Source organism: Phyllobates terribilis, unplaced genomic scaffold (genome assembly GCF_046119375.1).
Source record: "Phyllobates terribilis strain yellow unplaced genomic scaffold, ASM4611937v1 Scaffold_9__5_contigs__length_417890890, whole genome shotgun sequence".
Classification (NCBI taxonomy): domain Eukaryota; kingdom Metazoa; phylum Chordata; class Amphibia; order Anura; family Dendrobatidae; genus Phyllobates; species Phyllobates terribilis.
The window spans coordinates 160,579,401-160,606,581 of NW_027362769.1; the positions used below are offsets into that span (position 1 = coordinate 160,579,401).

At 43.4% G+C, this 27,181-nt stretch overlaps 1 protein-coding gene across 5 annotated transcripts in view; it reads left to right on the forward strand.

The window, feature by feature from the left end:
• LRP1B (LDL receptor related protein 1B) overlaps positions 1–27,181 on the forward strand; it is a 2,071,868-nt gene that overhangs the window by 1,741,566 nt on the left and 303,121 nt on the right. For all 5 annotated transcript variants that reach the window (XM_073647246.1, XM_073647248.1, XM_073647249.1 and 2 more), the window contains exons 54-55: positions 4,608–4,748; positions 7,696–7,883. In XM_073647246.1, the coding sequence (XP_073503347.1) occupies positions 4,608–4,748; positions 7,696–7,883 (329 nt within the window). The remainder of the gene's footprint in view (positions 1–4,607; positions 4,749–7,695; positions 7,884–27,181) is intronic.

Genomic DNA, 27,181 nt, shown 5'->3' on the forward strand with positions numbered 1-27,181 from the left:
CCATCTTGTTAAACCACTCTGAACTCCACATCTCTTCCAAGGGACATTAAAATCATCTTGTTAAGCTACTGTGACCTCCACGTCTCTTCCAAGGGTCATTGATATTGTCTTTTTATTCCACTGGGACCTCCACCACTCTTCCAAGGGGCATTGATATTGTCTTTTTATTCCACTGCGACCTCCACCACTCTTCGAAGGAGCATTGATATTGTATTTTTATTCCACTGCAACCTCCACCACTCTTCCAAGGAGCATTGATATTGTCTTTTTATTCCACTGGGACCTCCACGTCTCTTCCAAGGGGCATTAAAACAGTCTTGTTAAACCACTCTGAACTCCACGTCTCTTCCAAGGGGCATTAAAACCATCTTGTTAAGCTACTGTGACCTCCACGTCTCTTCCAACGGGCATTAAAACCGTCTTGTTAAACCACTCTGAACTCCACAGCTCTTCCAAGGGGCATTGAAATGTTGTTTTTAATTACCTCTAACCTCCACGACTCTTCCAACGGGCATTGCTTTTCCTCCTAATTTTAGTCAGCTTTTGCTTTTCAATGCATAGTCGAACACTAAGGGAGACCCACTCCCCAATATTGGGTAGAAGGTTTTTAGTATGCTGTAATCCACGTCTGTTTCAAGGGGCATTGCAGTTCCTCATAATTTTTGGAAACCTTCCATTCACTGCTTAGGCCAACAGTGTACAGGAGACCCAGTTGCTATAAATGGAAAAAACGGTTTAGTTAAGGCCCTCTGACCTCCATGTCACTTCCAAGGGGCATTGGAGTGCCTCGAAATTTTTGGTAGGCATTGCACTCACTGTATGCCCTATAACTGTGTAGCTGAACTGCTCCTCTTGGTACAGAAACATATCCTACAAGACATGTGTGGTAGACTGGCCTGATATTGATGTGAATGGTCCCTGTTCCTCCTGCTCTTTCTCCTTTGCCACCACCTCATCCATCATTCATCACCTAAAGCTTTGTTTTAATGGGAGTCATAGAACTGGGATAGTAACAGGAAAACATCCAGCAATCCTTGGAGGAGGTAGGATGTGCGCCAAAACGCTGACCATCTCAGGCCTAGCCGCTACTACATACATGTGCTTGCATTCCAAATAACAGAAAGCTATGGAGATGGATGGCCTCATGATCATGAATAATTTACTCATTGTGTAGGAGGCCGACCACTGCTGCTGTCTACCTTCTGAACTTTGTGTTGAAGCCTGATTGACCCAGTACCCGCAATCCTCTATGTCTGGAGGACGTGTTGCATCCCAGTGTCCAACTGTGTCATGTCTTCCATAATATTAACCCAGTGTGAAGGTGTCAGTGAGATGGACCATCCCTGGCCACGTTCACTTGTCCACGTGTTTGTGGTTAGGCTGTCCTTCCCACTAAATGCACTGGGGAGGGCACAGGTAATGTTTTGGTATGCGCGTTTGTGTATAAGGCGCACCGGGACAAATAGGGGTGGCTGGGGACCGTTTATGGACACCCGGCCACCCCCAGGCAGCTGGGGACCGTGTGTGGGCACCCGGCCGCGGGGCGGCTGGGGACCGAGTATGGATACCCGGCCGCCAACTGGCAGCTGGGGACCAAGCGTGAACACCTGGCCGCCGGGCGGCTGGGGACTGAGTATGGATACCAGGCCGCCGACACAGCCATGACTTGGTGGCCAGATTCCACCTCCACATGCCTATAAGGCCCAATTTCAAGTACAAGCAAACAAGCAGTATGGTATTGCAGCCTCGGAGTGGGTGGGTGGCAGGCTACATACTTGCGCTTGCATTGCAAGAAATGGGGGAGGTACAATTGAACACTGCCCTGGGACAAAGACTTGCACGGGGATAGTTGCAAGTCTGCAGCTTCTGATGCGGCAAGGATCACTTCTGATGGGCACACTTTTAGGCAGTGACCTGGGTGTCAGAGATGCTTCCAGGGGTCTTCCCCATGCTGTTCTCATGTCTTTTCAGCACTGTATGCACGTGTCACACAGCACATGGCCAGATAAGATTGTAAAATGTTAAAATGACATTTCCCGATGAATGCATTTGTCACGGTTGAAAGCAATACAAAAGTGCAAAAACGCATAAAAAATGCTACTTGTGAACATAGCCCAAGGTGTGGAGGAGTATTTTTGTTTTTGGTTATTTATTTTACCTTATACACAAGTCTTTACCCTGGAAAGGAAGTTCCTTAACATATTGCACAGGAAAACCGTTTCAGTTTCGTTTTTGAATGTTTTATTGTGAGCCCGTAAAAGTGGCTTAATACCTCTGACCACGTTGTTGACAGCAGTGACCTGGGGGTCTGAAATGCTTCCTGGGGCAATGCCCATGCTGTCCCCATGTCATTTGAGCACTGTCACTATCGTTTTGGGCACTTTTTAGGCTTTCTACAGACTGCCGGGGGTGCCGCCGCAAAAATGCTCGGGTCTCCCATAGACTAACATTGGGCTCGTTGCTCGGGTCGAGTACCCGAGTATCACGGTGAGCTCGGCCCGAGCTTCGACACCTGAGCATTTTAGTGCTCTCTCAACACTAATATTTAGGACAGCTATAATTTTATCACAGATTATTAGTTTGTATCAGTAATATAATGTCAGTACACAGTGCCAGCACCAGCAGAATAGTGAGTGCAGCTCTGGAGGATAATACAGGATGCAACTCAGGATCAGTAATCGTATGTACACAGTGTCTGCACTAGCAGAATAGTGAGTGCAGCTCTGGAGTATAATACAGGATGTAACTCATGATCAGTACAGGATCAGTAATGTAATGTATGTACACAGTGACTGCACCAGCAGAATATTGAGTGCAGCTCTGGAGTATAATACAGGAGGTAACTCAGGATCAATACAGGATCAGTAATGTAATGTATGTACACAGTGACTGCACCAGCAGAATAGTGAGTGCAGCTCTGGAGTATAATACAGAATGTAACTCAGGATCAGTACAGGATCAGTAATGTAATGTATGTACACAGTGACTGCACCAGCAGAATATTGAGTGCAGCTCTGGAGTATAATACAGGATGTATCTCAGGATCAGTAATGTAATGCATGTACACAGTGACTGCACCAGCAGAATATTGAGATCAGTATAAAATACATAGTCATAATATTACTATAATAGTGAAAGCATCAGAAATGTTTAACCATGACAGTAAAAGTATGTTGGTGCAAAGAACAAAAACTTTGATGTGATAATGACGTTTGCATGATTGGAGGAAATACATTATGGGGAGTGAAGCTCTATATTTGGTGTCCGCTCTATAACGGTCTATACAAATCAAATATGGGAAATGTCTGAAGCTCTCACACCTGCAATTATCTACACATTACAATAAAGACAGAAAGCTCAGGCATGGCCCGGCAGATTGACAGCTCATAATATCTCCTGGTCACCGTGAGTGATCGGAGTCATCAGCCGCTGTGATTGGGATGGAGGATTATTTCGCCTTTTAAGCACTCCTCTGTGATTGCCTCTCTAATGGCTCTCGCCATCCTGGATGGAATATTTGGATTTCAGTTTGAGTTAAATGGCACATTTTAACTCTTTTCCTTGTCTTTCATCACCTTATGCCTGTATCTGTCATGTACTGGAGGTTTAGCTGGTAATATAGAATATATGTATCGATAAATACGTATGTATGTATGTATGTACAGTACAGACCAAAAGTTTGGACACACCTTCTCATTTACAGATTTTTCTGTATTTTCTTGACTATGAAAATTCTACATTCACACTGAAGGCATCAAAACTATGAATTAACACATGTGGAATTATATACTGAACAAAAAAGTGTTAAACAACTGAAAATATGTCTTATATTCTAGGTTCTTCAAAGTAGCCACCTTTTGCTTTGATGACTGCTTTGCACACTCTTGGCATTCTCTTGATGAACTTCAAAAGGTAGTCACCGGAAATGGTCTTCCAACAATCTTGAAGGAGTTCCCAGAGATGCTTAGCACCTGTTGGCCCTGTTGGCAGCATCTTGCAGGGGCATGCTGTTCCATCCGGTTTGCGTTTAGTTGGACCATCATTTATTTTTCAACAGGACAATGACCCCAAACACACCTCCAGGCTGTGTAAGGGCTATTTGACCAAGAAGGAGAGTGATGGGGTGCTACGCCAGATGACCTGGCCTCCACAGTCACCAGACCTGAACCCAATCGAGATGGTTTGGGGTGAGCTGGACAGCAGAGTGAAGGCAAAAGGGCCAACAGGTGCTAAGCATCTCTGGGAACTCCTTCAAGATTGTTGGAAGACCATTTCCGGTGACTACCTCTTGAAGCTCATCAAGAGAATGCCAAGAGTGTGCAAAGCAGTCATCAAAGCAAAAGGTGGCTACTTTGAAGAACCTAGAATATAAGACATATTTTCAGTTGTTTCACACTTTTTTGTTAAGTATATAATTCCACATGTGTTAATTCATAGTTTTGATGCCTTCAGTGTGAATGTACAATTTTCAAAGTCATGAAAATACAGAAAAATCTTTAAATGAGAAGGTGTGTCCAAACTTATGGTCTGTACTGTATGTATATATATATAAGATATTTGGTCACACAGTATTGTACATTTTTCTATTATTTTTCCTTGTTCTTTAGGTTACCGGCAATGCGCCCCTGATGAGTTTATCTGTGGTGATGGCCGTTGCTTGTTGAATTTCCAGTGGCAGTGTGATGGGGACTTTGATTGTCCTGATGGCTCTGATGAAGCGCCCCTCAATAGAAAATGCCTAAATACAGGTATGAAGCTCAAAATTTTGCTAATATCGTCCATAAATGACATGTCATGATGACATCAGTTTTGCTAATTTTAGTATTTACAGACACAGCGATCGTATTAGATGGTCCTCAAGCTGGGACCTTCACTGGGACTACACCTTACCAAACAATTCTTAGTACTTATTTGATTGGAGGGAACTAACACTAATCTAAGTGTAAGTAGAGTTAACTGTTAGACCCTTCTTCAGTGTATAAAGTAGATAGATACATAGTGTGGGGATTCACGCTCTCAGGTAGGCATTAGGTGGCGTTCACACAGGCAATCCGGTTTGGTCCATGTGCAGTTTCATTGCTTCTTAAAACTCCAAGGGAGTCAAAACCAAAATAGCCTCTTCTGGGTACAAAGGTATCACAGCAAATAAACAGTTGATTAAGCATGCACACATATGTCAATGCTGCTCACTCGAACAGATTACAGTCCTTTCTCCTGGAGAAAACTTTACACACTGAAGAGATATGATCGTACCAGTCTCAGTATCCCCTTCAGCCTGAGCTCCAGCAGCTTCCAGCGCCAAAGAGAAGTGTTCAATTCTGGGCACAGTTCACACTGAACAGGCTGCAGATTCCACAGGTTACTGTGCAGCTACAACACACAGACTGCTCAGCTTTCCTAGTTGACCCATGCAGTCTCCATTCAGAGAGAGTCTGGTCTGTCTCTCTCCCAGCTACAGCTCACATTTGGGCTGATTACAAACCAGCTTCATCGCACTCCATTCAGCTCAATATACAACAGACTGACACAAGGTGAACCCAATTCCTGGTTCTTAGTCAAAGCTAGCCAGGTGCATCTAATTATGACCTGCAGTGCTAGGATTTAACCCTGTCCTACCTGGCTTTGCTAGAATAGATAAATATGGGATAGATAGATAGATACTGTTGATAGAGAAACAAAATTGGAACATCACCATATATTCAGAGTATCGGGTGCCAGGCCCCCTGGCAGATATCCATTAGTGTTAGCAGTATGATGAAAAAATGGCCGGCAGCACTCCAAGATCTTTCCTATGAAAAAATGTGGACTTTACTAGCCCGGTGTGGCAACGTTTCGGTTGCTAACAACCTTCATGTGCAAGGTGCAAGTGCATGGTATATTTCATAGAATACCATCATTACAAATTACAATGTCATTAACAAATTAGTGCAAAAAATCATTGTATATAACACAGCAATCATCATAATAAATATAGTACAATGTGCCAGTACAAATTACATAATATTTTTCAATAATCCATTTTATATAAAAGTACATCAGTATAGAGTGCTTAGTGAGTCAATGATCAATTAATAATATCATGTGCGGATTAATTAATTGCGGAGTATGACTCACCTTAAACGGAAGGAGTTGGAATGGATTCATAGGTCGGGATCCCACTAGCGAATCACATACGATGTGAGATCATCGGATGCGATATGCTAATGACATTCGGCTCCCGCTCTGCTGCGAGCGGGAGTCGAATGTCAGTGCTCCGTGCTGCAATCCTCTCGCATGGAGGGGATGGAGAAATCAATTTCTCCATCTCCTCTGTTGCTGGCATCGGCGGGAATCGCACTGCACTCGGGTGTTATCCGAGTGCAGTGCGATCTTTCACACGCACCCATAGATTATATGGGTGCGTGCGATCCGAATGCAGTATGCAATCGCAGCATGCTGCGATTTTTTTCCAGCCCGATCGCAATCCAATCGGTGCTTGAAAAATAAACACAACTGAGCCCACACTCATAGGATTAAATTGGTCCGAATGCAATCCGATTTTTTATCAGATTGCATTTGTCCAATTTAATCGCAAGTGAGAGCGAGCCAATAGACTGAATACCCTTAGACCCAATGGCCTAAATGCTGAGTTTAAAATAAATGTGATCTTATAGGCCTTTACCTCCTTAGTCTTTAGTGTTTTCTTGACATAATAAAGCGGTATAATTAAGGTGTTAAAGTCCAAATTTTTTCTTAAGAAAGATCTTGGGGTGCTGCCTGCTGTTTTTTCATCATAGTTGGATACTGTAGATAGAAAGATAGATAAATCATAGATAGATAAGTAGATATATATTAGATACATTATAATTATTTATTTTACTCACTTATATAGCGCCATTAATTCCACAGCGCTTTACAGACATCATCATCGCTGTCCCGATTGGGGCTCACAATCTACATTCCCTATCAGTATGTCTTTGGAGTGTGGGAGGAAACCGGAGAACCCGGAGGAAACCCACGCAAACACGGGGAGAACATAGAAACTCCTTGCAGATGTTGTCCTTCATAGGATCTGAACCCAGGACATAAGTGCTGCAAGACTGCAGTGCTAACCACTGAGCCACAGTACAGTGCAACCACTGAGCCACCATGCTGCCCTATATATGGTTAGATAGACACTGTAAATAGACACTTTAGATAGACAGATATTAGATACTAGATAGACACTGTAAATTGATATTAGACAGATAATGTAGATAGATACATATTAGATAGATAAATAGACCGACATCCAATTGGTGAACTGTCCTATTGGGAATAGATTATATCAGCCTTGAAATATCTGTTGAGTCCATACATGCCAACCTCAACTAAATGAATCTCTATATATGTAAGATGGAACATGTTGTGCCTAACTCTCATATATTATGATCTCCGATTTTAATAACTAAACGATTTGTTTAGTAGAAGCTTATCACAACGGTCGTTTTTGTTGTTTCCTTCACCTTCTTCTAGAGAACAACAATTAGCCTACAGTAAATGTTGTTCCGCGGTTCTTCAGTGATCTCTGGTTACATCCTCTACGAATCCTCACGGAACAGAAAGAAAGAAGCATTCTTTAATAAGTTAATAATCAGGCTTCATAATTGCGTTTCCTGCCGAGTCTCGAATGCTAATGTTGCCATATTCTTTAGTCTTTTTCCTCTTTCTTTCCAGAACAGTCGTGCAACAACTCATCTTTTATATGTAAAAATGGAAAATGTGTACCTGAGGGAGTTCTCTGTGACACCACGGATGACTGTGGAGATGGATCTGATGAGAGAGGCTGCCATTTAAATGAATGTTTAAGTAAAAGAGTCAGTGGTTGTTCCCAAGACTGTCAAGATCTCCCGGTTGGATACAAGGTTAGTAGTCAATATTTATAAGATTATGTTTGAAGAACACGTAGGGATGAATTATTCATGGGATTAATTTGCTTTCGGGGAAACTGTTGTCCTTCTTTTATCGTGTGGTCATGAGCACAGTGGTGCACTTGGTATGGAATATTGGTTATTTTACATACGACAGCTTGCAGAACGAGACTGTACTTAGATGTATTGACTGAATGGCCAGCGCCTGTCAATCTCTAGAGTTGATGTTTATTGAGTATACTTATTGTGCTGGTCCAGACATACAGGTATTCTCTGGTATTCATATGTATTATTTATATTGTTATTTGTATTATCCATTATTTATATTATGCAGTTCTGTACACAAACTCCATCTACTAAAATCATTTCCGATGCCCAGAGGAGCTCATAAAGTAATGCATGTATCTCACACTCTCAAGTAAATACTTAAGCCGAATACTCTACCTGTAAGGATTTCTAGTAGTATGAGATGTATCAGAAGCAAATACTTTCTCAGCAATCTACAGTAGAAGTAATACTGCACAGGACTTATTGTATGAATTTTCCATTTTTCTGCATTGTCCCTTTAATTTGGTAACCATATTGGTGTGGATGTTCTTTATACTAAATTTTGGTGTTTTCTCGGGTTATAGTTTAGACTCTGGATATAAGTACATAGCAATCAGAAAAGTTCTGGTCACTGGCATTGTAGAATGGTATCTGGTTGGACCGGAGGTGATGCAGAAGCACCGTGTCACTAGTGGGGGTCTACACCAACCTGTCATCTAAGGTGTCCGAATGATGATCACGGAGATTGGAGGCTTTTCTTCTAAAGATGGTGCAAATCAATTTGCAGGACCCTGGCTGGGGGCCACTTCTGTAATCTGTGGTCATTAGGTGGGAGCCATGCGAACTACCTCTTCCCTGACGGCATACCCGACTCCTCTTTTGATTAGCCAGCCTGGAGTGACGTCATCGCATCAGGACTGGTAATCAAAATAAGAGCCTTGGATGCCAGGAGATAGAAGACGGTTCTCAGGGCTCCCATCCAACAACCACAGATTACTAATGTGGCCAATGGACCAGATCCTGAAAATTGATTCACACTATCTCTATTTCTCACACATCCACTTTTAGCACATGGCTATTACAGGTCTAGCAAACGCTTTCTTAACTCTAACACAGCACCGTAATATCACTGCACAAAAAAAGTATATGTTGATATCTACCTTAACATTGGTCAATGACCTGTGTAATGGTAAATTATCTTAATCCTCTTAAAGAAGGCCTGTCACTTGCTCAAAAATAATTGTGTTAAATGCCTTATAAAAATCCCTAAGTTCCCATGATTCTACTACTGTTTTCCATTTTGTGCTGCGTCGCTCCATTGCAGAGATATTCACAATTGTTGCTTTTGGAGCCCAGTATGTGAAATCTCTGCTTGTAGTGCAACTGGGCGTTTCTTCAGTCTTCTCTGGGGGTTTTGCGCTTTCATTTCTCACTCCCAGGCAAAATCCGGAAGGGGTGAAATCGCACATTCCCAGAAAAGACTCTAAAGAAACGCCCAGATAGAGTACAAGCAGAGATTTTACAAACTGGTCTCCAAAAAGAATAAAAGTGACTATCTCTGCAATGGAGCAACGCAGCACAAAAAGTAAATGAGCAGCAGAATCAGGGGAGCTCAAGGAATTTTACAAGGTTTTTATCTCAATTATTTTGAGCAAGTTACAGGTCTTCTTTAACTTTTGGCAAAGGATCTAACCTTCTGTCACAAGTTATTAAGATGATGAGTCACTTTGCTACATCTGTAGGTCACGTTCCCTTACACGGATACATTATGTTATCTTGAAAAGCATTCTAAATTTTAATAAGAGTTAAGAGTTAAAATAGTTAAAAAAAAACACCACCCTCCCCCTCACTTCCCTTTCTCCCAATAAAAGTGAAAGAAAACTTTTAGTAAGTTTAAAAGTCAGTCTTCAAGGAGAGCTGCACTTGGCTGAGCAGTCTATGATATAAAACATTTTGTGAAAGTGCAGCTACCCTTCATCATAATTTCATTGATTCAGTGTCATAATATAATAAATAGTGATGAGCGAGCACTAAAATGCTCGGGTGCTCAATGCTCGGGTCGAGCAAATTGGAATGCTGCTCGGGTGCTCTTTTCAGGTGGCTCCCCCCGGCGGTCTGCAGAGGCCTAAAAATTGCCCAAATCGATGGGAACAGTGCTCAAATGACATGGGAACAGCATGGGGAAGACCCCTGGAAGCATTTATAACTCCCAGGTCACTGCTGTCAACAACGTTGTCAGAGTATTACGCCACTTTTACGGACTCACAATAAAACATACAAAAACAAAACCAATGGATTTTCCTGGGAAATATGTTAAGGAACATCCTTTCCAAGGTAATGACTTGTATATAATGCAAAATAAATATACAAAAACAAAAATGCTCCTCCACACCTTGGGCTATATTCACATGATGCGTTTTTTCACTTTTGCATTGCTTCCAACTAAGACAAATGCATTCACTGGGAAATGTCATTTTAACATTTTACAACTTTCTCTGGCCCTGTGCTATGTGACACATCATCAGACACATCCTGTTTCATTTATGATTGGCAGACTCTGAAAGTCACAAAACCTATTTTTATAGGGCCATCAGGCGTCTCTTACTATTCTTAAAGAGCCAGCAGTCAGCCCTTGCTATTGTTAGAGAGTAGTGATGAGCATGTATGTTCGGTTAACCCTTTCGCCGGGTACTTATAGAATGCTTGGGCTTTAAGTTTTCGTCGCTCCGTGAACATGATTTGCAACTGTTTGACAGATTTAATACATGTGAGGAATGCTGGAAAAACAGGCATTCCTCACATGTATTAAATCTGTCAAACAGAAGTCTGGCTCATTACAGCTCTTGTTCATTTTTATAAGTCAGCCTGTCAGATGCGGATGCGCCTATCGGTTATAATTCCACCGGCGGCATTAAAAACCCGCTCTGATAAAATGCTAGCGGCAGGGCAGGCCAGGACCTCTAAGGCATAGAAAGCCAGTTCATTCCACGTGTCCAGCTTGGATACCCAGTAATTATAAGGCACAGAGGAATTATGGAGGACATTGGTACGGTCGGCAAGGTACTCCCTCACCATCTTCCCAAACTTTGCACTCCTTGTGAGAGTACCCCGCGCCTCAGGGCCTGTAAGATGGGAGGGTCTGAGAAAACTCTCCCAGAACTTTGACAGTGTTCCCCTGCCTCTGCTGGATTGGAGTTCTGTCTCTCTCGCCTGTACTCCATGGTTGTCCAACGAACTGTGACCTCTGCCACCAGTGTTTTCAAATGGGAATTTTTTTAATAATTCTGCAACAAGGGCCTTCTGGTACTGCCCCATTTTAGAAGACCTGCCGCCTCGGGAATAAGAGATAAAAAGTTCTCCTTGTAGGGTGGGTCTAGAAGTGTCACCAACCAGTAATAACTGTCACCCAAAATTTGGAGAATGTGAGGGTCATAGTAAAGGCAGCGTAACATAAACTCAGCCATGCGTGCCAGACTACTAACAGGCAAGACTTCCGTGTCCTCACCAAGAGGACAACTGACGATGCTCTTCTCCTCCTCCTCCCTGTCCTCAGGCCATCCACGCTGAACAGACGGTATGACAGTTGTGCAGGTAGTACCATCTATAGCACATGAAACTAGCTCCTCCTCTTCCTCATTGTCACCCAATCCACATTGGCATGATATGAGGCTGGGCTGTGTGTAATCACCCTGTATGGCTCCTTGCTCCATCACCGCTCACCATCTTAGTGGAGTCCTCAAAGTTTTGGAGGATGTTACATATGTCTGACATCCATGTCCACTCCTGAGGTCTTATGTGTGGAGTCTGAACTGAATACTGACGGCCTTGTTGATGCTGGTAGTCAACAACTGCCCTCTTCTGCACACAAATCCTTCCCAATATCTGCAATGTAGAGTTCCAATGCGTGGGGACATCACGCACCAGTCGGTGAGCCAGAAGCTGCAAACGCTGCTGAAACATGGCAAGGGCGGCGGAAGCTGTAGGTCACTTTCTAAAATGGGCACACAGGCGGCGTACTTTGACAAGCAGATCCAGCAGCTCCGGGTAGATTTTGAAAAACCGCTGAACCACATGGTTAAGCACATGGGCCAGGCATGGTATGTGTGGGAGCTCGCCTTGCCTCAGAGCCGCCACCAGGTTCCGGCCATTGTCACACACGACCATGCCTGGCTGTAGGTTCAGTGTTGTCAGCCAGAGATCTGTCTGCTCTTTCAGCCCTGTCCACAACTCTTCAGCGTTGTGTGGTTTGTTACCTAAGCATATTAGCTTCAGCACAGCCTGTTGCCGCTTGGCCGAGGCAGTGCTGCAGTGCTTCCAGCTTGCAACTTATGTGGTCATTTCGGAGATGGATGCTGAAGAGGAGGAGGAGGTGCAGGAGCTGTAGAATGTGGGGGCAACCCTAATTGACCCAGGGTTTGCAATCCTCGGCTTCGGGTGGACTATGTTAACCCAGTGTGCCGTCAGCGAGATGTACCATCCCTGCCCACAAGCACTTGTCCATGTGTCCGTGGTTAGGTGGACTTTCCCAGTAACTGCGTTGTTGAGGGCACGACTAATATTGTGGGACACGTGCTCGTGTAATGTGGGGATGGCACACCTTGAGAAATAGTGGCGGCTTGGGACCGAGTACCGAGGGACAGCCACCGCCATCAGTTTGCGGAAAGCTTCCATCTCCACGAGCCTAAAAGGTAACATTTCAAGCACAATCAGTCACGAAATGTGTGAATTTAGTAGTGAGGCCTGTGGGGCGTTGGCTGCATATTTGCACTTGCGTTCCAAGTACTGGGCTAGGGACAACTGAACGCTGCTCTGGGACAAGAACGTGGGCGTGCTTGCTGATGGTGCTAGTTGAGAGTGTGTAATGACAGGTACAGGGCAGGAGGCATCTTTGCATGCGCCATGGACAGAGGATTGGCTTGCATGCACAACAGCGGAAGAAGCAGTTGTGCTACCCACAGACACTGTTCCTGGACCCAGGGGTTCGGCCCACTTAGTTGGGTGCTTTGTTGCCATGTGCCTGATCATGCTGGTTGTGGTCAGGCTGGTAGTTTTGCTACCCATACTGATGCTGGCCTGGCAGGTGTTGCAAATGGCCTTTTTGGGGCTATTGGCAGAGTCTTTAAAAAACAACTAGACTCTGGAAGACCTAACAGTTGTATTGGCAACTTCCATCGTGTTTATGTTACAGGGAACGGTTGCCCGCCTTCTGTCTGTGGCCACCACACTGCTTCTTCCTGCCTGTTGTGGTGCTATGCCTCCCTCCCCCTGTATGCTGCTGTCCTCGCTCTGTATGTCCCCCTGCCAGGTTGGGTCAGTTACTATATCATCCACCACCTCATCTTCCACTTCCACACCCTGGTCCTCCTCCTGACTTTCTGGCAATTGTGTCTCATCATCGTCCACCTCTTGTGTCAGTTTCCCACCATCGCCTTCGTGTGACCGTTCCTGCTCAAATATTTGGACATTGCTACATGCGATCTCCTCTTGCCCCACTTCAAGTGGATCGGGCTAGAGGCCCGAATCTTTAAATGGAAAAGTGAACAGCTCTTCAGAGTGCCCAAGTGTGGGATCAGTTGTCTCCGGGCACTCAGCATGGTGGGAGGAAGAAGGATCAGGATGAGAAATATGCGGTCAAGACTCACGGCTACTGAGACTTGACCGTGTGGAAGACAGGGTGGTGGTGGCTAAGTGACTGGAAGCATTATCTGCTATCCATCCAATATCCTTTTCCCACTGCTCTGTGTTCAATAATGGTGTTCTGCGGTCCCCTATTAATTGGGACAGGAAGGTCGAGTGAGAAGTTGTGGGTGTTTGTTGTGGCACAATTTCAGCTTTCCCACGGCCTCGGCCTCTGCATGAACCATCATCACCATCACGTCCACTTCCCCATCCCTTGCCACGCGCCTTGCTCATTTTAAATGGAGGACAATATATTCCACATTCAGTACAAATGGCTGGATTAAAACCGCAGTGATATGTTATACGTGTGACGGAAAACCACAGTTTTAAATACCTGGCCTGTAAGTAACTAATTTTAACAGCAACCTCGTGTCAATAACTTCGCTGACCCACTGCAATAAAATTTCAATGGAGGCCAGAAATGGCAGAATTTTCTGCGCAATTATATGTAATCCGTGTGACGGACAAACCACAGTTTTAAATAGCTGGATTTTTAGCGCTGTAATATGGAAAGGACCTGGCTGTATTCTGCATCCAAAGAAAAATTATTCCTGGGCCCTGGTACCTGGGCCTATTTCTACAAATATCAGCAGACAGAACTGAAATGGACCCTCTTGCTATGTGCACTGCAGTCTGCTATATACACTGCCTGCCTGCCTAGCACTGATATCTCTGCAGCTGGATTAGTCCTAGGAAGGTCTTTTATTTGAGATGGATATGTGCATAATATATGCTAGTACACCTACACTAACTAAAAAACAAGCTCAGCAGCACCTCTCCCTACTCTGCCTAATTCCGGGGTAGACTGTGACGAAAATGGCAGCGCCAGTTCTGATATAGACCTGATAACGCTGTGGGACCAGCCAATCACTGTAATGCCACAACCAAAATGGCTGCGGCATTACAGTGTGTGGCAGACAATCCCTGCATGTTCATTGGCGCTCTAAATAGCGCCAAACATGCAGGGAGGGGACCTGAGCTCCCGCCGAGCAACCCCGGAAATACTCGGCGAGCACCGAGCATCTCGAGCAGTGAGATGCTTGGGCAAGCACCTAGCAGTAGCGAGCATGCTCGCTCATCACTAATAATAATTTCTAATCCCGCATTTCCTGCAGTCCGTCAGGTCCCAGAAAATAAAAGAAGACATAGCTGGACTATTTGCCTGATCTATTGTATACCTAACGTGCTCTTCCAATTTCTTTGCCAGGGATTGGGGATTGGGTTAGGGGAGGTTTCTTGGAAAAACAAAGTAAAAATCAGTATATTTCATTTGATATATAGATATATATATAAATATATATATATATGTATATAAATATACATATACAGTGCCTCGTGAAAGTATTTGGCCCCCTTGAACTTTTCTACCTCTTGCCACACTTCTGGCTTCAAACATAACGATATAAAATTCTAATTTTTTGGGGAAGAATCAACAACAAGTGGGACACAATCGTGAAGTGGAACGAAATTTATTGGATATTTTAAACTTTTTAAAAAAATTAAAAACTGAAAAGTGGGGTGTGCAATATTATTCGGCCCCCTTGAGTTAATACTTTGCAGCGCCACCTTTTGCTGCGATTACAGCTGCAAGTCACTTGGGGTATGTTTCTATCAGTTTTGCACATCGAGAGGCTGAAATTCTTGCCCATTCTTCCTTTCAAAACAGCTCGAGCTCATTGAGGTTGGATGGAGGGCGTTTGTGAACAGCAGTTTTCAGCTCTTTCCACAGATTCCCGATTGGATTCAGGTCTGGACTTTGACTTGGCCATTCTAACACCTGGATATGTTTATTTTTGAACCATTCCATTGTAGATTTTGCTTTATGTTTGGGATCATTGTCTTGTTGGAAGATAAATCTCCGTCCCAGTCTCAGGTCTTTTGCAGACTCCAACAGGTTTTCTTCCAGAATGGTTCTGTATTTGGCTCCGTCCATCTTCCCATCAATTTTAGCCATCTTCCCTGTCCCTGCTGAAGAAAAGCAGGCCCAAACCATGATGCTGCCACCACCATGTTTGACTGTGGGGATGGTGTTTTGAGGGTGATGAGCTATGTTGCCTTTACGCCAAACATTTCGTTTTGCATTGTGGCCAAAAAGTTCAATTTTGGTTTAATCTGACCAGAGCACCTTATTCCACATGTTTGGTGTCTCCCAGGTGGCTTGTGGCAAACTTCAAACAAGACTTTTTATGGGTATCTTTGAGAAATGGCTTTCTTTTTGCCACTCTTCCATAAAGGCCAGATTTGTGCAGTGTACGACTGATTGCTGTCCTATGGACAGACTCTCCCACCTCAGCTGTAGAACTCTGCAGTTCATCCAGAGTGATCATGGGCCTTTTGGCTGCATCTCTGATCAGTCTTCTCCTTGTTCAAGATGAAAGTTTAGAGGGACGGCTGGGTCTTGTTAGATATGCAGTGGTCTGATACTCCTTCCATTTCAATATGATCACTTGCACAGTGCTCCTTGAGATGTTTAAAACTTGGGAAATCTTTTTATATCCAAATCCGGCTTTAAACTTCGCCACAACAGTATCTTGGACCTGCCTGGTGTGTTCCTTGGTCTTCATGATGCTCTCTGCACTTGAAACAGAACCCTGAGACTATCACAGAGCAGGTGCATTTATACGGAAACTTGGTTACACACAGGTGGATTCTATTTATCATTACCAGTCATTTAGGACAATATTGGATCATTCAGAGATCCTCACTGAACTTCTGGAGTGAGTTTGCTGCACTGAAAATAAAGGGGCCGAATAATATTGCACGCCCCACTTTTCAGTTTTTAATTTTTTTAAAAAAGTTTAAAATATCCAATAAATTTCGTTCCACTTCACAATTGTCTCCCACTTGTTGTTGATTCTTCCCCAAAAAATTAGAATTTTATATCTTTATGTTTGAAGCCAGAAATGTGGCAAAAGGTAGAAAAGTTCAAGGGGGCCAAATACTTTCAAAAGGCACCCAATTTACACTGCTCAAAAAATAAAGGGAACACTTAAACAACAGAATATAACTCCAAGTAAATCAAACTTCTGCGAAATCAAACTGTCCACTTAGGAAGCAACACTGATTGACAATCAATTTCACATGCTGTTGTGCAAATGGAATAGACAATAGAAGGAAATTATTGGCAATTATCAAGACACCCTCAATAAAGGAGTGGTTCTGTAAGTGGGGACAACAGACCACATCTCAGTACCAATGCTTTCTGGCTGATGTTTTGGTCACTATTGAATGTTGGTTGTGCTTTCACACTCGTGGTAGCATGAGACGGACTCTACAACCCACAGAAGTTGCTCAGGTAGTGCAGCTCATCCAGGATGGCACATCAGTGCGAGCTGTGGCAAGAAGATTTGCTGTGTCTGTCAGCGTAGTGTCCAGAGGCTAGAGGCGCTACCAGGAGACAGGCCAATACACCAGGAGACGTGGAGGGGGCCGTAGGAGGGCAACAACCCAGCAGCAGGACCGCTATCTCCGCCTTTGTGCAAGGAGGAACAGGAGGAGCACTGCCAGAGCCCTGCAAAATGACCTCCAGCAGGCCACAAATGTGCATGTGTCTGCACAAACGGTTAGAAACTGACTCCATGAGGGTGGTATGAGGGCCCGACGTCCACAGATGGGGGTTGTGCTCACAGCCCAACACCGTGCAGGACGCTTGGCATTTGCCACAGAACACCAGGATTGGCAAAGTCGCCACTGGCACCCTGTGCTCTTCACAGATGAAAGCAGGTTCACACTGAGCACATGTGACAGACGTGACAGAGTCTGGAGACGCCGTGGAGAGCGATCTGCTGCCAGCAGCATCCTTCAGCATGACCGGTTTGGCAGTGGGTCAGTAATGGTGTTGGGTGGCATTTCTTTGGAGGGCCGCATAGCCCTCCATGTGCTCGCCAGATGTAGCCTGACTGCCATTAGGTACCGAGATGAGATCCTCAGACCCCTTGTGAGACCATATGCTGGTGCGGTTGGCCTTGGGTTCCTCCTAATGCAGGACAATGCCAGACCTCATGTGGCTGGAGTGTGTCAGCAGTTCCTGCAAGATGAAGGCATTGAAGCTATGGACTGGCCCGCCCGTTCCCCAGACCTGAATCCGATTGAGCACATCTGGGACATCATGTCTCGCTCCATTCACCAACGTCACGTTGCACCACAGATTGTCCAGGAGTTGGCGGATGCTTTAGTCCAGGTCTGGGAGGAAATCCCACAGGAGACCATCTGCAACTTCATCAGGAGCATGCCCAGGCATTGTAGGGAGGTCATACAGGCACGTGGAGGCCACACACAATACTAAGCCTCATCAGGAGCATGTCCAGGCGTTGTAGGGAGGTCATACAGGCACGTGGAGGCCACACACAATACTGAGCCTCATTTTGACTTGTTTTAAGGATATTACATCAAAGTTGGATCAGTCTGTAGTGTGTTTTTCCTCTTTAATTTTGGGGTTGACTCAAAATCCAGGCCTCAATTGGTTAATAAATGTGATTTCCATTTATGATTTTTGTGTGATTTTGTTGTCAGCACATTTAACTTTGTACAGAACAAAGTATTCAATGAGAATATTTCATTCATTCAGATCTAGGATGTGTTATTTTAGTGTTCCCTTTATTTTTTGAGCAGTGTATATACTTACGTAGATACATATATAGATATGTGTATATATACAGTACAGACCAAAAGTTTGGACACGCCTTCTCATTTAAAGATTTTTCTGTATTTTCATCACTATGAAAATTGTACATTCACACTGAAGGCATCAAAACTATGAATTAACACATGTGGAATTATATACTTAACAAAAAATTGTGAAACAACTGAAAATATGTCTTATATTCTAGGTTCTTCAAAGTAGCCACATTTTGCTTTGACGACTGCTTTGCACACTCTTGGCATTCTCTTGATGAGCTTCAAGAGGTAGTCACCGGAATTGGTTTTCACTTCACAGGTGTGCCCTGTCAGGTTTAATAAGTGGGATTTCTTGCGTTATAAATGGGGTTGGGACCATCAGTTGTGTTGTGCAGAAGTCTGGTGGATACACAGTTGATAGTCCTACTGAATAGACTGTTAGAATTTGTATTATGGCAAGAAAAAAGCAGCTAAGTAAAGAAAAACAAGTGGCCATCATTACTTTAAGAAATGAAGGTCAGTCAGTGCGAAAAATTGGGAACATTTTGAAAGTGTACCCAAGTGCAGTTGCAAAAACCATCAAGCACTACAAAGAAACTGGCTCACATGAGGACCGCCCCAGGAAAGGAAGACCAAGAGTCACCTCTGCTTCTGAGGATAAGTTTATCCGAGTCACCAGCCTCAGAAATCGCAGGTTAACAGCAGCTCAGATTAGAGACCAGGTCAATGCCACACAGAGTTCTAGCAGCAGACACATCTCTTCAACTACTGTTACGAGGAGACTTTGTGCAGCAGGCCTTCATGGTAAAATAGCTGCTAGGAAACCACTGCTAAGGACTGGCAACAAGCAGAAGAGACTTGTTTGGGCTAAAGAACACAAGGAATGGACATTAGACGAGTGGAAATCTGTGCTTTGGTCTGATGAGTCCAAATTTGAGATCTTTGGTTCCAACCACCGTGTCTTTGTGCGACGCAGAAAAGGTGAAAGGATGGACTCTACATGCCTGGTTCCCACCGTGAAGCATGGAGGAGGAGGTGTGATGGTGTGGGGGGGCTTTGCTGGTGCCACTGTTGGGGATTTATTCAAAATTGAAGGCATACTGAACCAGCATGGCTACCACAGCATCTTGCAGCGGCATGCTATTCCATCCGGTTTGCGTTTAGTTGGACCATAATTTATTTTTCAACAGGACAATGACCCCAAACACACCTCCAGGCTGTGTAAGAGCTATTTGACCAAGAAGGAGTGTGATGGGATGCTACGTCAGATGACCTGGCCTCCACAGTCACCAGACCTGAACCCAATCGAGATGGTTTGGGGTGAGCTGGACCGCAGAGTAAAGGCAAAAGGGCCAACAAGTGCTAAGCATCTCTGGGAACTCCTTCAAGATTGTTGGAAGACCATTTCCGGTGACTACCTCTTGAAGCTCATCATGAGAATGCCAAGAGTGTGCAAAGCAGTCATCAAAGCAAAAGGTGGCTACTTTGAAGAACCTAGAATATAAGACATATTTTCAGTTGTTTCACACTTTTTTGCTAAGTATATAATTCCACATGTGTTAATTCATAGTTTTGATGCCTTCAGTGTGAATGTACAATTTTCATAGTCATGAAAATACAGAAAAATCTTTAAATGAGAAGGTGTGTCCAAACTTTTGGTCTGTACTGTATATATATATATATACTGTATATATATATATATATATATATATATATATATATATAAATATATATATAGTAACAAATAGAGGCAGCACACCAAGCAATATGGCAAAAAAACGGTGGTTTATTAGCCCACAGTGGCAGTGGCAACGTTCCGATTCTGAGGTTTGAACCTTCCTTAAGCCTATATTTTTTTTATTAATTATTTTTCATATATATTTTTATATATATATTTTGTACATATATATTTTTAATTCATTTAATTTTATTTATATATATTTTTATATATATTTTTTTTGTCTATATATGTTGAGAAATTAATCAGGAAAAAGCGGAAGGTTTTTTTTAGGATTAATTTTGCCATTTTCTTTTTTTGTTTTCATTCATTATTTTTTTTAGGGAATATATTAAAAAATGTCACAGTGGTAATAGTTGAAAGTCCCAAACTATTTTTCCAGCCCCTATATTTGAAAAAGGATTGTCTTTTCCAGCTTTGGGTTGAACCTTAGAATTACTCGGCACTCCGCAGCACTTTGAGCACTTCAGCCTGGCACAACAGTCATAATCCTCCTAATAGTCTCTTCCAGTCATTCATCATTAAAGTATTTACCCCCCGTCTCCTAAGAGACTGAATAAATACTTTTAAAGGTTACTTCTCATTCTGAAGAGACCATTCACTGTGTAACCAATTGGAGAAAAAAAACCTAAATGATGGAAACCTGTAAAGGCTGTAAGAAATCATTTGCAGTCAGTGAGGTTCTTGTGCCGGTTGTGGTTTTCAGTTTGCCGAAGGCTCCGTCTTATTTGTGCTCAAATGTCACATTGTGTAAGTTAGCAGATAAACCACTTTGTCATTTTTTTTTTTTTTTACTATTTCTAAATAAAGTTTGAAAACTGTCATTGGTGATAATAATATGTTATAAGACGCATGGAGCATCCATGAAAATTGCCATGTAGATATTTAATGGTCTAATGAGGTGGACTGCCTGCAGTCTAAATCTGTTCACTGGCATTAAAAGGCATGTTAACTTTTGCAACGGCTTTTATTGTTCCGATGCAGTGGCCTTCTGTGGATATCCAGCTGGTGGAAAAACTATAACTCCCAGTGGAATACTGTTTTAAAGGGAAACTGACACCTCAAAAAACACTATTTACCTTCACATGTAGGGTTAATCTGAAGCTAAATAACTGTTATGTTCTGCTACCAGAGCTAAGGAAAGAGAGGAGATCTGTCCCTACGATAGAACTCAGCTTGATCCCTACGATGTAACAGGGGACCTGATCCTGCGATCAGACCTGCTAAAGTCCTCAGCTAGTCTGTACGGAGACCTATAGATGTGGGGAAGGAATCCCTACAAGTTCTGGGGACTGGAAGCAAAATGGACACCTCCTAACAGAAATAGTAGCAGACAGACGAACAAACAAATAATATAGAACACAGAGGTCCGAAGACCAAGCAAACTAACAGAGTTAGATACTGAGCACCGGCTAGCTAAAGAGTAGTAATACAATGAAGTCCAGCAAAGCCAGAAGGGCGGAGCAGGACTAAATAGGCCAACAAGGTCATGTGACCAGCAATAGAAAAAACCTAAGAGCAAGGTTCTAACAGTACCCCCCCTTCTAAGAGGATCCTCCGGATCCCCTAGGACCAGGCTTATCAGGAAATCTCCTGTGAAACGCTCTGATAAGTCTGGACGCGGAAACATCATCCGACCTCACCCATGAGTTATCCTCGGGACCGAAACCTTTCCAGGCCACGAGATACTGCAAACTACCTCTATACCGTCTAGAATTAAGGATGCGAGAAATTTCATATTCCCCGTCCTCTACCACCGGGGGAACAGAGGCAGAGGCGTCACAATCCGACACAACAGCTTTTTTCAACAGAGAGACATGAAACACGGGATTAATTCTCCAGGAGGTAGGAACCTCCAACCTAACAGCAGATTGGTTGACAACCTGAAGCACCTTAAAGGGCCCTACAAACTTGGGACCCAATTTCTTAGAAGGAATCCTCAACCGCAGATTCCTAGAGGACAACCAAACCATGTCACCAACAGCGAACAAAACCTCCTGTCGTTTCCTATCAAAGTAGTCTTTAGATTTTCTGTTAGCCTCCTGAAGATTGCCACGCACATCCGTCCAAACTCTCTCCAAATCGCCGGAAAAATTCTCCTCCTCAGGCACGGCAGATACCAACTTGGAGAACGACCCAAACGACGGATGTCTCCCAGAACAACAAAAAAAAGGCGAACAACCAGCAGAAGAAGATGTATGGTTGTTAAGAGCAAATTCAGCAAGTGGCAGAAACTCAGACCACCCCTCTTGATTGTCTGCCACAAAACAACGCAAGAACTGCTCAACATCCTGGTTTTTCCTTTCTGTCTGGCCATTAGATTCAGGATGATATCCGGATGAGAACCACAAATGAACTCCCAACCTGTCACACAAGGCGCGCAAGAAACGAGCCACGAACTGAGGTCCCCTATCAGAAACAATGTCAGTAGGAACGCCATGAAGTCTGACAATTTCCTTGACAAAGGCCTTAGCGAGAGTCTTAGCGAAGGGCAGTTTGACGAAGGGAACCAAGTGACACATCTTGCTAAAACGGTCCACGACCACCCAGATGACAGTAAAACCCTCAGAGGGGGGAAGGTCAGTTATAAAGTCCATAGCCAAATGTGTCCTAGGAGCACTGGGAACCTCCAGAGGGCAAAGCAACCCCGCAGCAGGAGTATGTGAGGACTTAGATCTAGCACATATAGTACATTGACGCACCCACTTAATGACTTCCTTCTGCCATCCAGGCCACCAAAAACTGCGACCCACCAGTCTCTTGGTCTCAGAGATTCCGGGATGACCTGCCAACCGAGATTCGTGACACTCAACAAACAAATCTCTCCTAAAGGTCCCAGGCACAAACAACCTCCCATGGGGAGTGTTAGATGGGGCATTCTCCTGTGCTTTAAGAATCTCATCCTCCAAAATGGAGTCCAAAGCAGCAATCACAACACCTTCTTGTAAAATGTTCTCCTCTTTCTCAGCACCGACTATGGGAGAAAAACTGCGAGACAAGGCATCCGCCTTAACATTCTTAGTACCTGGGATGTAAGTAACGGAAAAATTAAACCGCGAGAAAAACAGTGCCCACCTAGCCTGACGGGCATTCAGGCGCTTGACAGCATCAAGATATATCAGATTATTATGATCCGTAAAAACCTGAACGGGAAATTCAGCACCTTCCAAGAGGTGGCGCCAGTGTTCAAATGCGAGTTTAATAGCCAATAATTCCCGATTACCAACATCGTAATTCAGTTCAGTCTCCGAAAATTTTTTTGAAAAAAAGGCACAGGGATGTACTCCATCCCTGTTATCCTGAGACAATACTGCGCCAACCCCCACAGAGGAAGCATCAACCTCAACCAAAAACGGCTTAGTCACATCAGGCTGCATAAGGATGGGAGCAGAGGTGAACCTCTCCTTGAGATGCACAAAAGCTTCAATGGCCTCAGAAGTCCACTGAACCGCATCAGCACCTTTCCTGGTGAGATCGGTCAGAGGTTTGACAATAATAGAAAAATTTTTAATGAATTTTCTATAATAATTGGCGAAACCCAAAAACCTCTGTATCGATTTCAAACCAATAGGCCTAGGCCATTCCTGCACAGCTTGAACTTTCACCGGGTCCATCTCAAAACCTTCACTGGAGATAATGTAGCCCAAAAAACTAATTCTCTGTACAGCAAACTCACATTTCTCCAGCTTAGCAAAAAGCGAATTGTCAATCAATAACTGTAATACTTCACGTACGCTCCGCCAATGAGATTCCAGATCCGGCGAATAAATCAAAATGTCATCCAAATACACAACCACATTTTTGCCGATCAAAGGTCTAAGGATGTCATTAATAAGATTCTGAAAAAATGCAGGAGCATTAGTAAGACCAAAAGGCATAACCAAATTCTCAAAATGACCCACAGGAGTGTTAAAAGCAGTCTTCCATTCGTCACCCTCCTTCATGCGCAACAGATTGTATGCCCCCCGAAGGTCAATTTTAGAGAACCACTTGGCCCCCACTAACTGGTTAAACAGATCAGGAATCAATGGCAGTGGGTAAGGATTGCGTACAGTAATTTTGTTAATCTCACGAAAATCCAGACAAGGACGTAAACCGCCGTCCTTTTTTTTTACAAAAAAAAATCCAACCGCCACAGGAGACTTAGAGGGCCTAATGTGACCGGCGGCCAAACTTGTCTGTATGTATTCCTCCAAAGCCTTTCTCTCAGGAATAGTAAGGTTAAATAAACGACTTTTAGGAAGAGTCGCTCCAGGGACAAATTCAATAGTACAATCATAGTCTCTATGGGGAGGCAAAACCTGCGATTCCTTCTCAGAAAAAACTCTCCAAAAATCCTGAATAGGAACAGGCAATTCCCCCCTATCCACAGCTGCAATGCGCCCGTTACAACACTTGTCATAACATTTATGGCTCCAGGATTTAATTTCATTGGTAGACCAATCCAATACAGGATTGTGCAATTTTAACCAGGGCAATCCCAACACCACCGGAGAAGGCAAGTTATTCAAAACTACCAAATCCAAATTCTCATGGTGAACACCATTAATAGTGAGGGGAAATTCACAGACCTTGAGAGTAACATTCTTCAAAGGGGAGCCATCCACAGAAACCACAGCAATAGGGGATGACAAAGGTTCGGGTTTTAAATTGAGTTTTTCCAAGAATCCCCCATCAATAACATTCAGAGTAGACCCACAATCGACAAACACCCGAAATTCCATTAATTTTTCCTGAGCAATAGTGGAAGCAGCTAAAAATACACCCTTGGAATTTAAACAGGCAATACGGGCATGACTGACCATTTTTTTTTCTTTCTTCATACGAAGCACACAGCTTTTAATGAAATGACCAGAATTTCCGCAATAGAAACACAAACCTTCAGAAAATCTGCGGTCCCTTTCTTGAGAGCGAGGTGCCATCGCTCCAATCTCCATCGGCTCTCCACTGTCAGTACACACATTCTCATGACCAGAAACTGACATAGCAGAGGATTTGCTCTCATTAACCCTTGCACGCAGTCTCCTATCCACCCGTATAGCTAATTGCATAGCCTTTTGCAAATCTTCAGGTGTGGGATAAGCAATTAGCAAGTCTTTAACCCTTTCACTAAGCCCAGCAAGAAACAGACTCTTCAGAGCAGAATCGTTCCACCCTATTTGAGTAGACCACCGACGGAAATGAGTACAATATTTTTCCACATTACCTGATCCCTGTCTCAAATGTCTCAACTCAGTCTCAGCAGATGAGACACGGTCAGGATCATCATATAATAGCCCCAAAGCAGAAAAAAAACTATCCACTGATCTAAAGCATGAATCACTAAGTTGCAAAGAAAAGGCCCACTCCTGAGGCTCTTTGCGCAAAAGTGACATTATGAACCCTATGCGCTGGGATTTATCCCCAGAGGACCTGGGTCTCAAACGAAAATACAATAAGCAAGCATTTTTAAATGAAAAAAATTCTTGATGTTCACCAAAAAATAAATCAGACAAACGTACCTTAGGCTCCAAGAAATGTGCTCCAGGACAGTTACTCACGTGCTGACGGAGCTCGGCCACCTCCAGAGAGAGTCCCTGCAGGCGTTGAGCCAAATCCTGAACCGACACCATGATGGAACAGAAAAATCTTTCCTTATAGAATTTGCAGGCTGGACTTACTGTTATGTTCTGCTACCAGAGCTAAGGAAAGAGAGGAGATCTGTCCCTACGATAGAACTCAGCTTGATCCCTACGATGTAACAGGGGACCTGATCCTGCGATCAGACCTGCTAAAGTCCTCAGCTAGTCTGTACGGAGACCTATAGATGTGGGGAAGGAATCCCTACAAGTTCTAGGGACTGGAAGCAAAATGGACACCTCCTAACAGAAATAGTTGCAGACAGACGAACAAACAAATAATATAGAACACAGAGGTCCGAAGACCAAGCAAACTAACAGAGTTAGATACTGAGCACCGGCTAGCTAAAGAGTAGTAATACAATGAAGTCCAGCAAAGCCAGAAGGGCGGAGCAGGACTAAATAGGCCAACAAGGTCATGTGACCAGCAATAGAAAAAACCTAAGAGCAAGGTTCTAACAATAGCATTACTATGCTGTCCAGCCATCTTACTGAAAGGGCAGCTCCAGAGAAAAACAAAATTAATTTTCTCCCAGAGCCGTCAGCTTTCAGTCATGGGGGTGTGCATGGAGCAATTATAGTGAGCACTACCTGTAAGCATGCTCCAGCACATTTATTGACTCCTCACTCTGCACAGATGTGCTCCAGAGCTGGCTGTCAAAGTGCCGGGGCGTGCTTTAAGTCACCCATCACATGGCTGTGCTTTGTGCCTGCCTCTATGACTGAAAGCCGGTGGCTCACAGGAGGAAATAAGTTAATTTTCTCCCAGTATCCGCCCTTTCAATAAAGCATTGTAACATTATTTACCTGCAAATTAACCTTATATATGTAGGTAAATAGCGATTTCCGAGTTGACGGGTTTCCTTTAATGAATCTTAAAAAATGAAAGCAACTTTTTCAAATATTCTTGTTAAAATTTTCTCCCGTTTTGCATTTACAGCTCCTTTGAAGATTTATATGTCTCCCTGGTAGTTAGATTCTTTTCTTGCTCTTTTACTCCCAAAGCAAAAAAAAAAATATTTCATGATGAGATTTTGTGACGGTTTATTATTCTAAATTCCATTTTATCAAAAAGTTCCGTTTATACTGAACCATGTACACTTTCATTTTCTGCTTTTGCAACAATTCTTTAATTTCGTAGTGGTTTTAAAAAATAGTAGTATTATATGAAATGATATTAAGAAAGTAAAATAGAAATGCTTAAAAGAACCTACCTGTGCAAATAGTTTTTTAATAAATCTTCACCGTTTTGTGCATACAGCTTCCTTGCAGATCTATGAGTTTCTATAGTTACAGGCTAAAAACAAACCCTGTGTAGTCTAATTTTGCAGTCGTGTATTTACTCTAGAAATAAGTGAGTAGATTCCATGCGAATCAAATTCACCTTGAAATTTACAAAACTTTTGGGTTTACTAGAATTCAAACTTTTTGTGATTCGCTTGGGATGAATCCAGTAAAACGGCAGTCGTTCCTGTCCTGCTGTCACTGGTCCTCTGATTGACTCTTATATATTTTGTCACGCCCCATTTGATGACATGGAACCTATTGTATGGAAGATTTGACCAATCAGTGGAATGGCCTGAGGATGACCT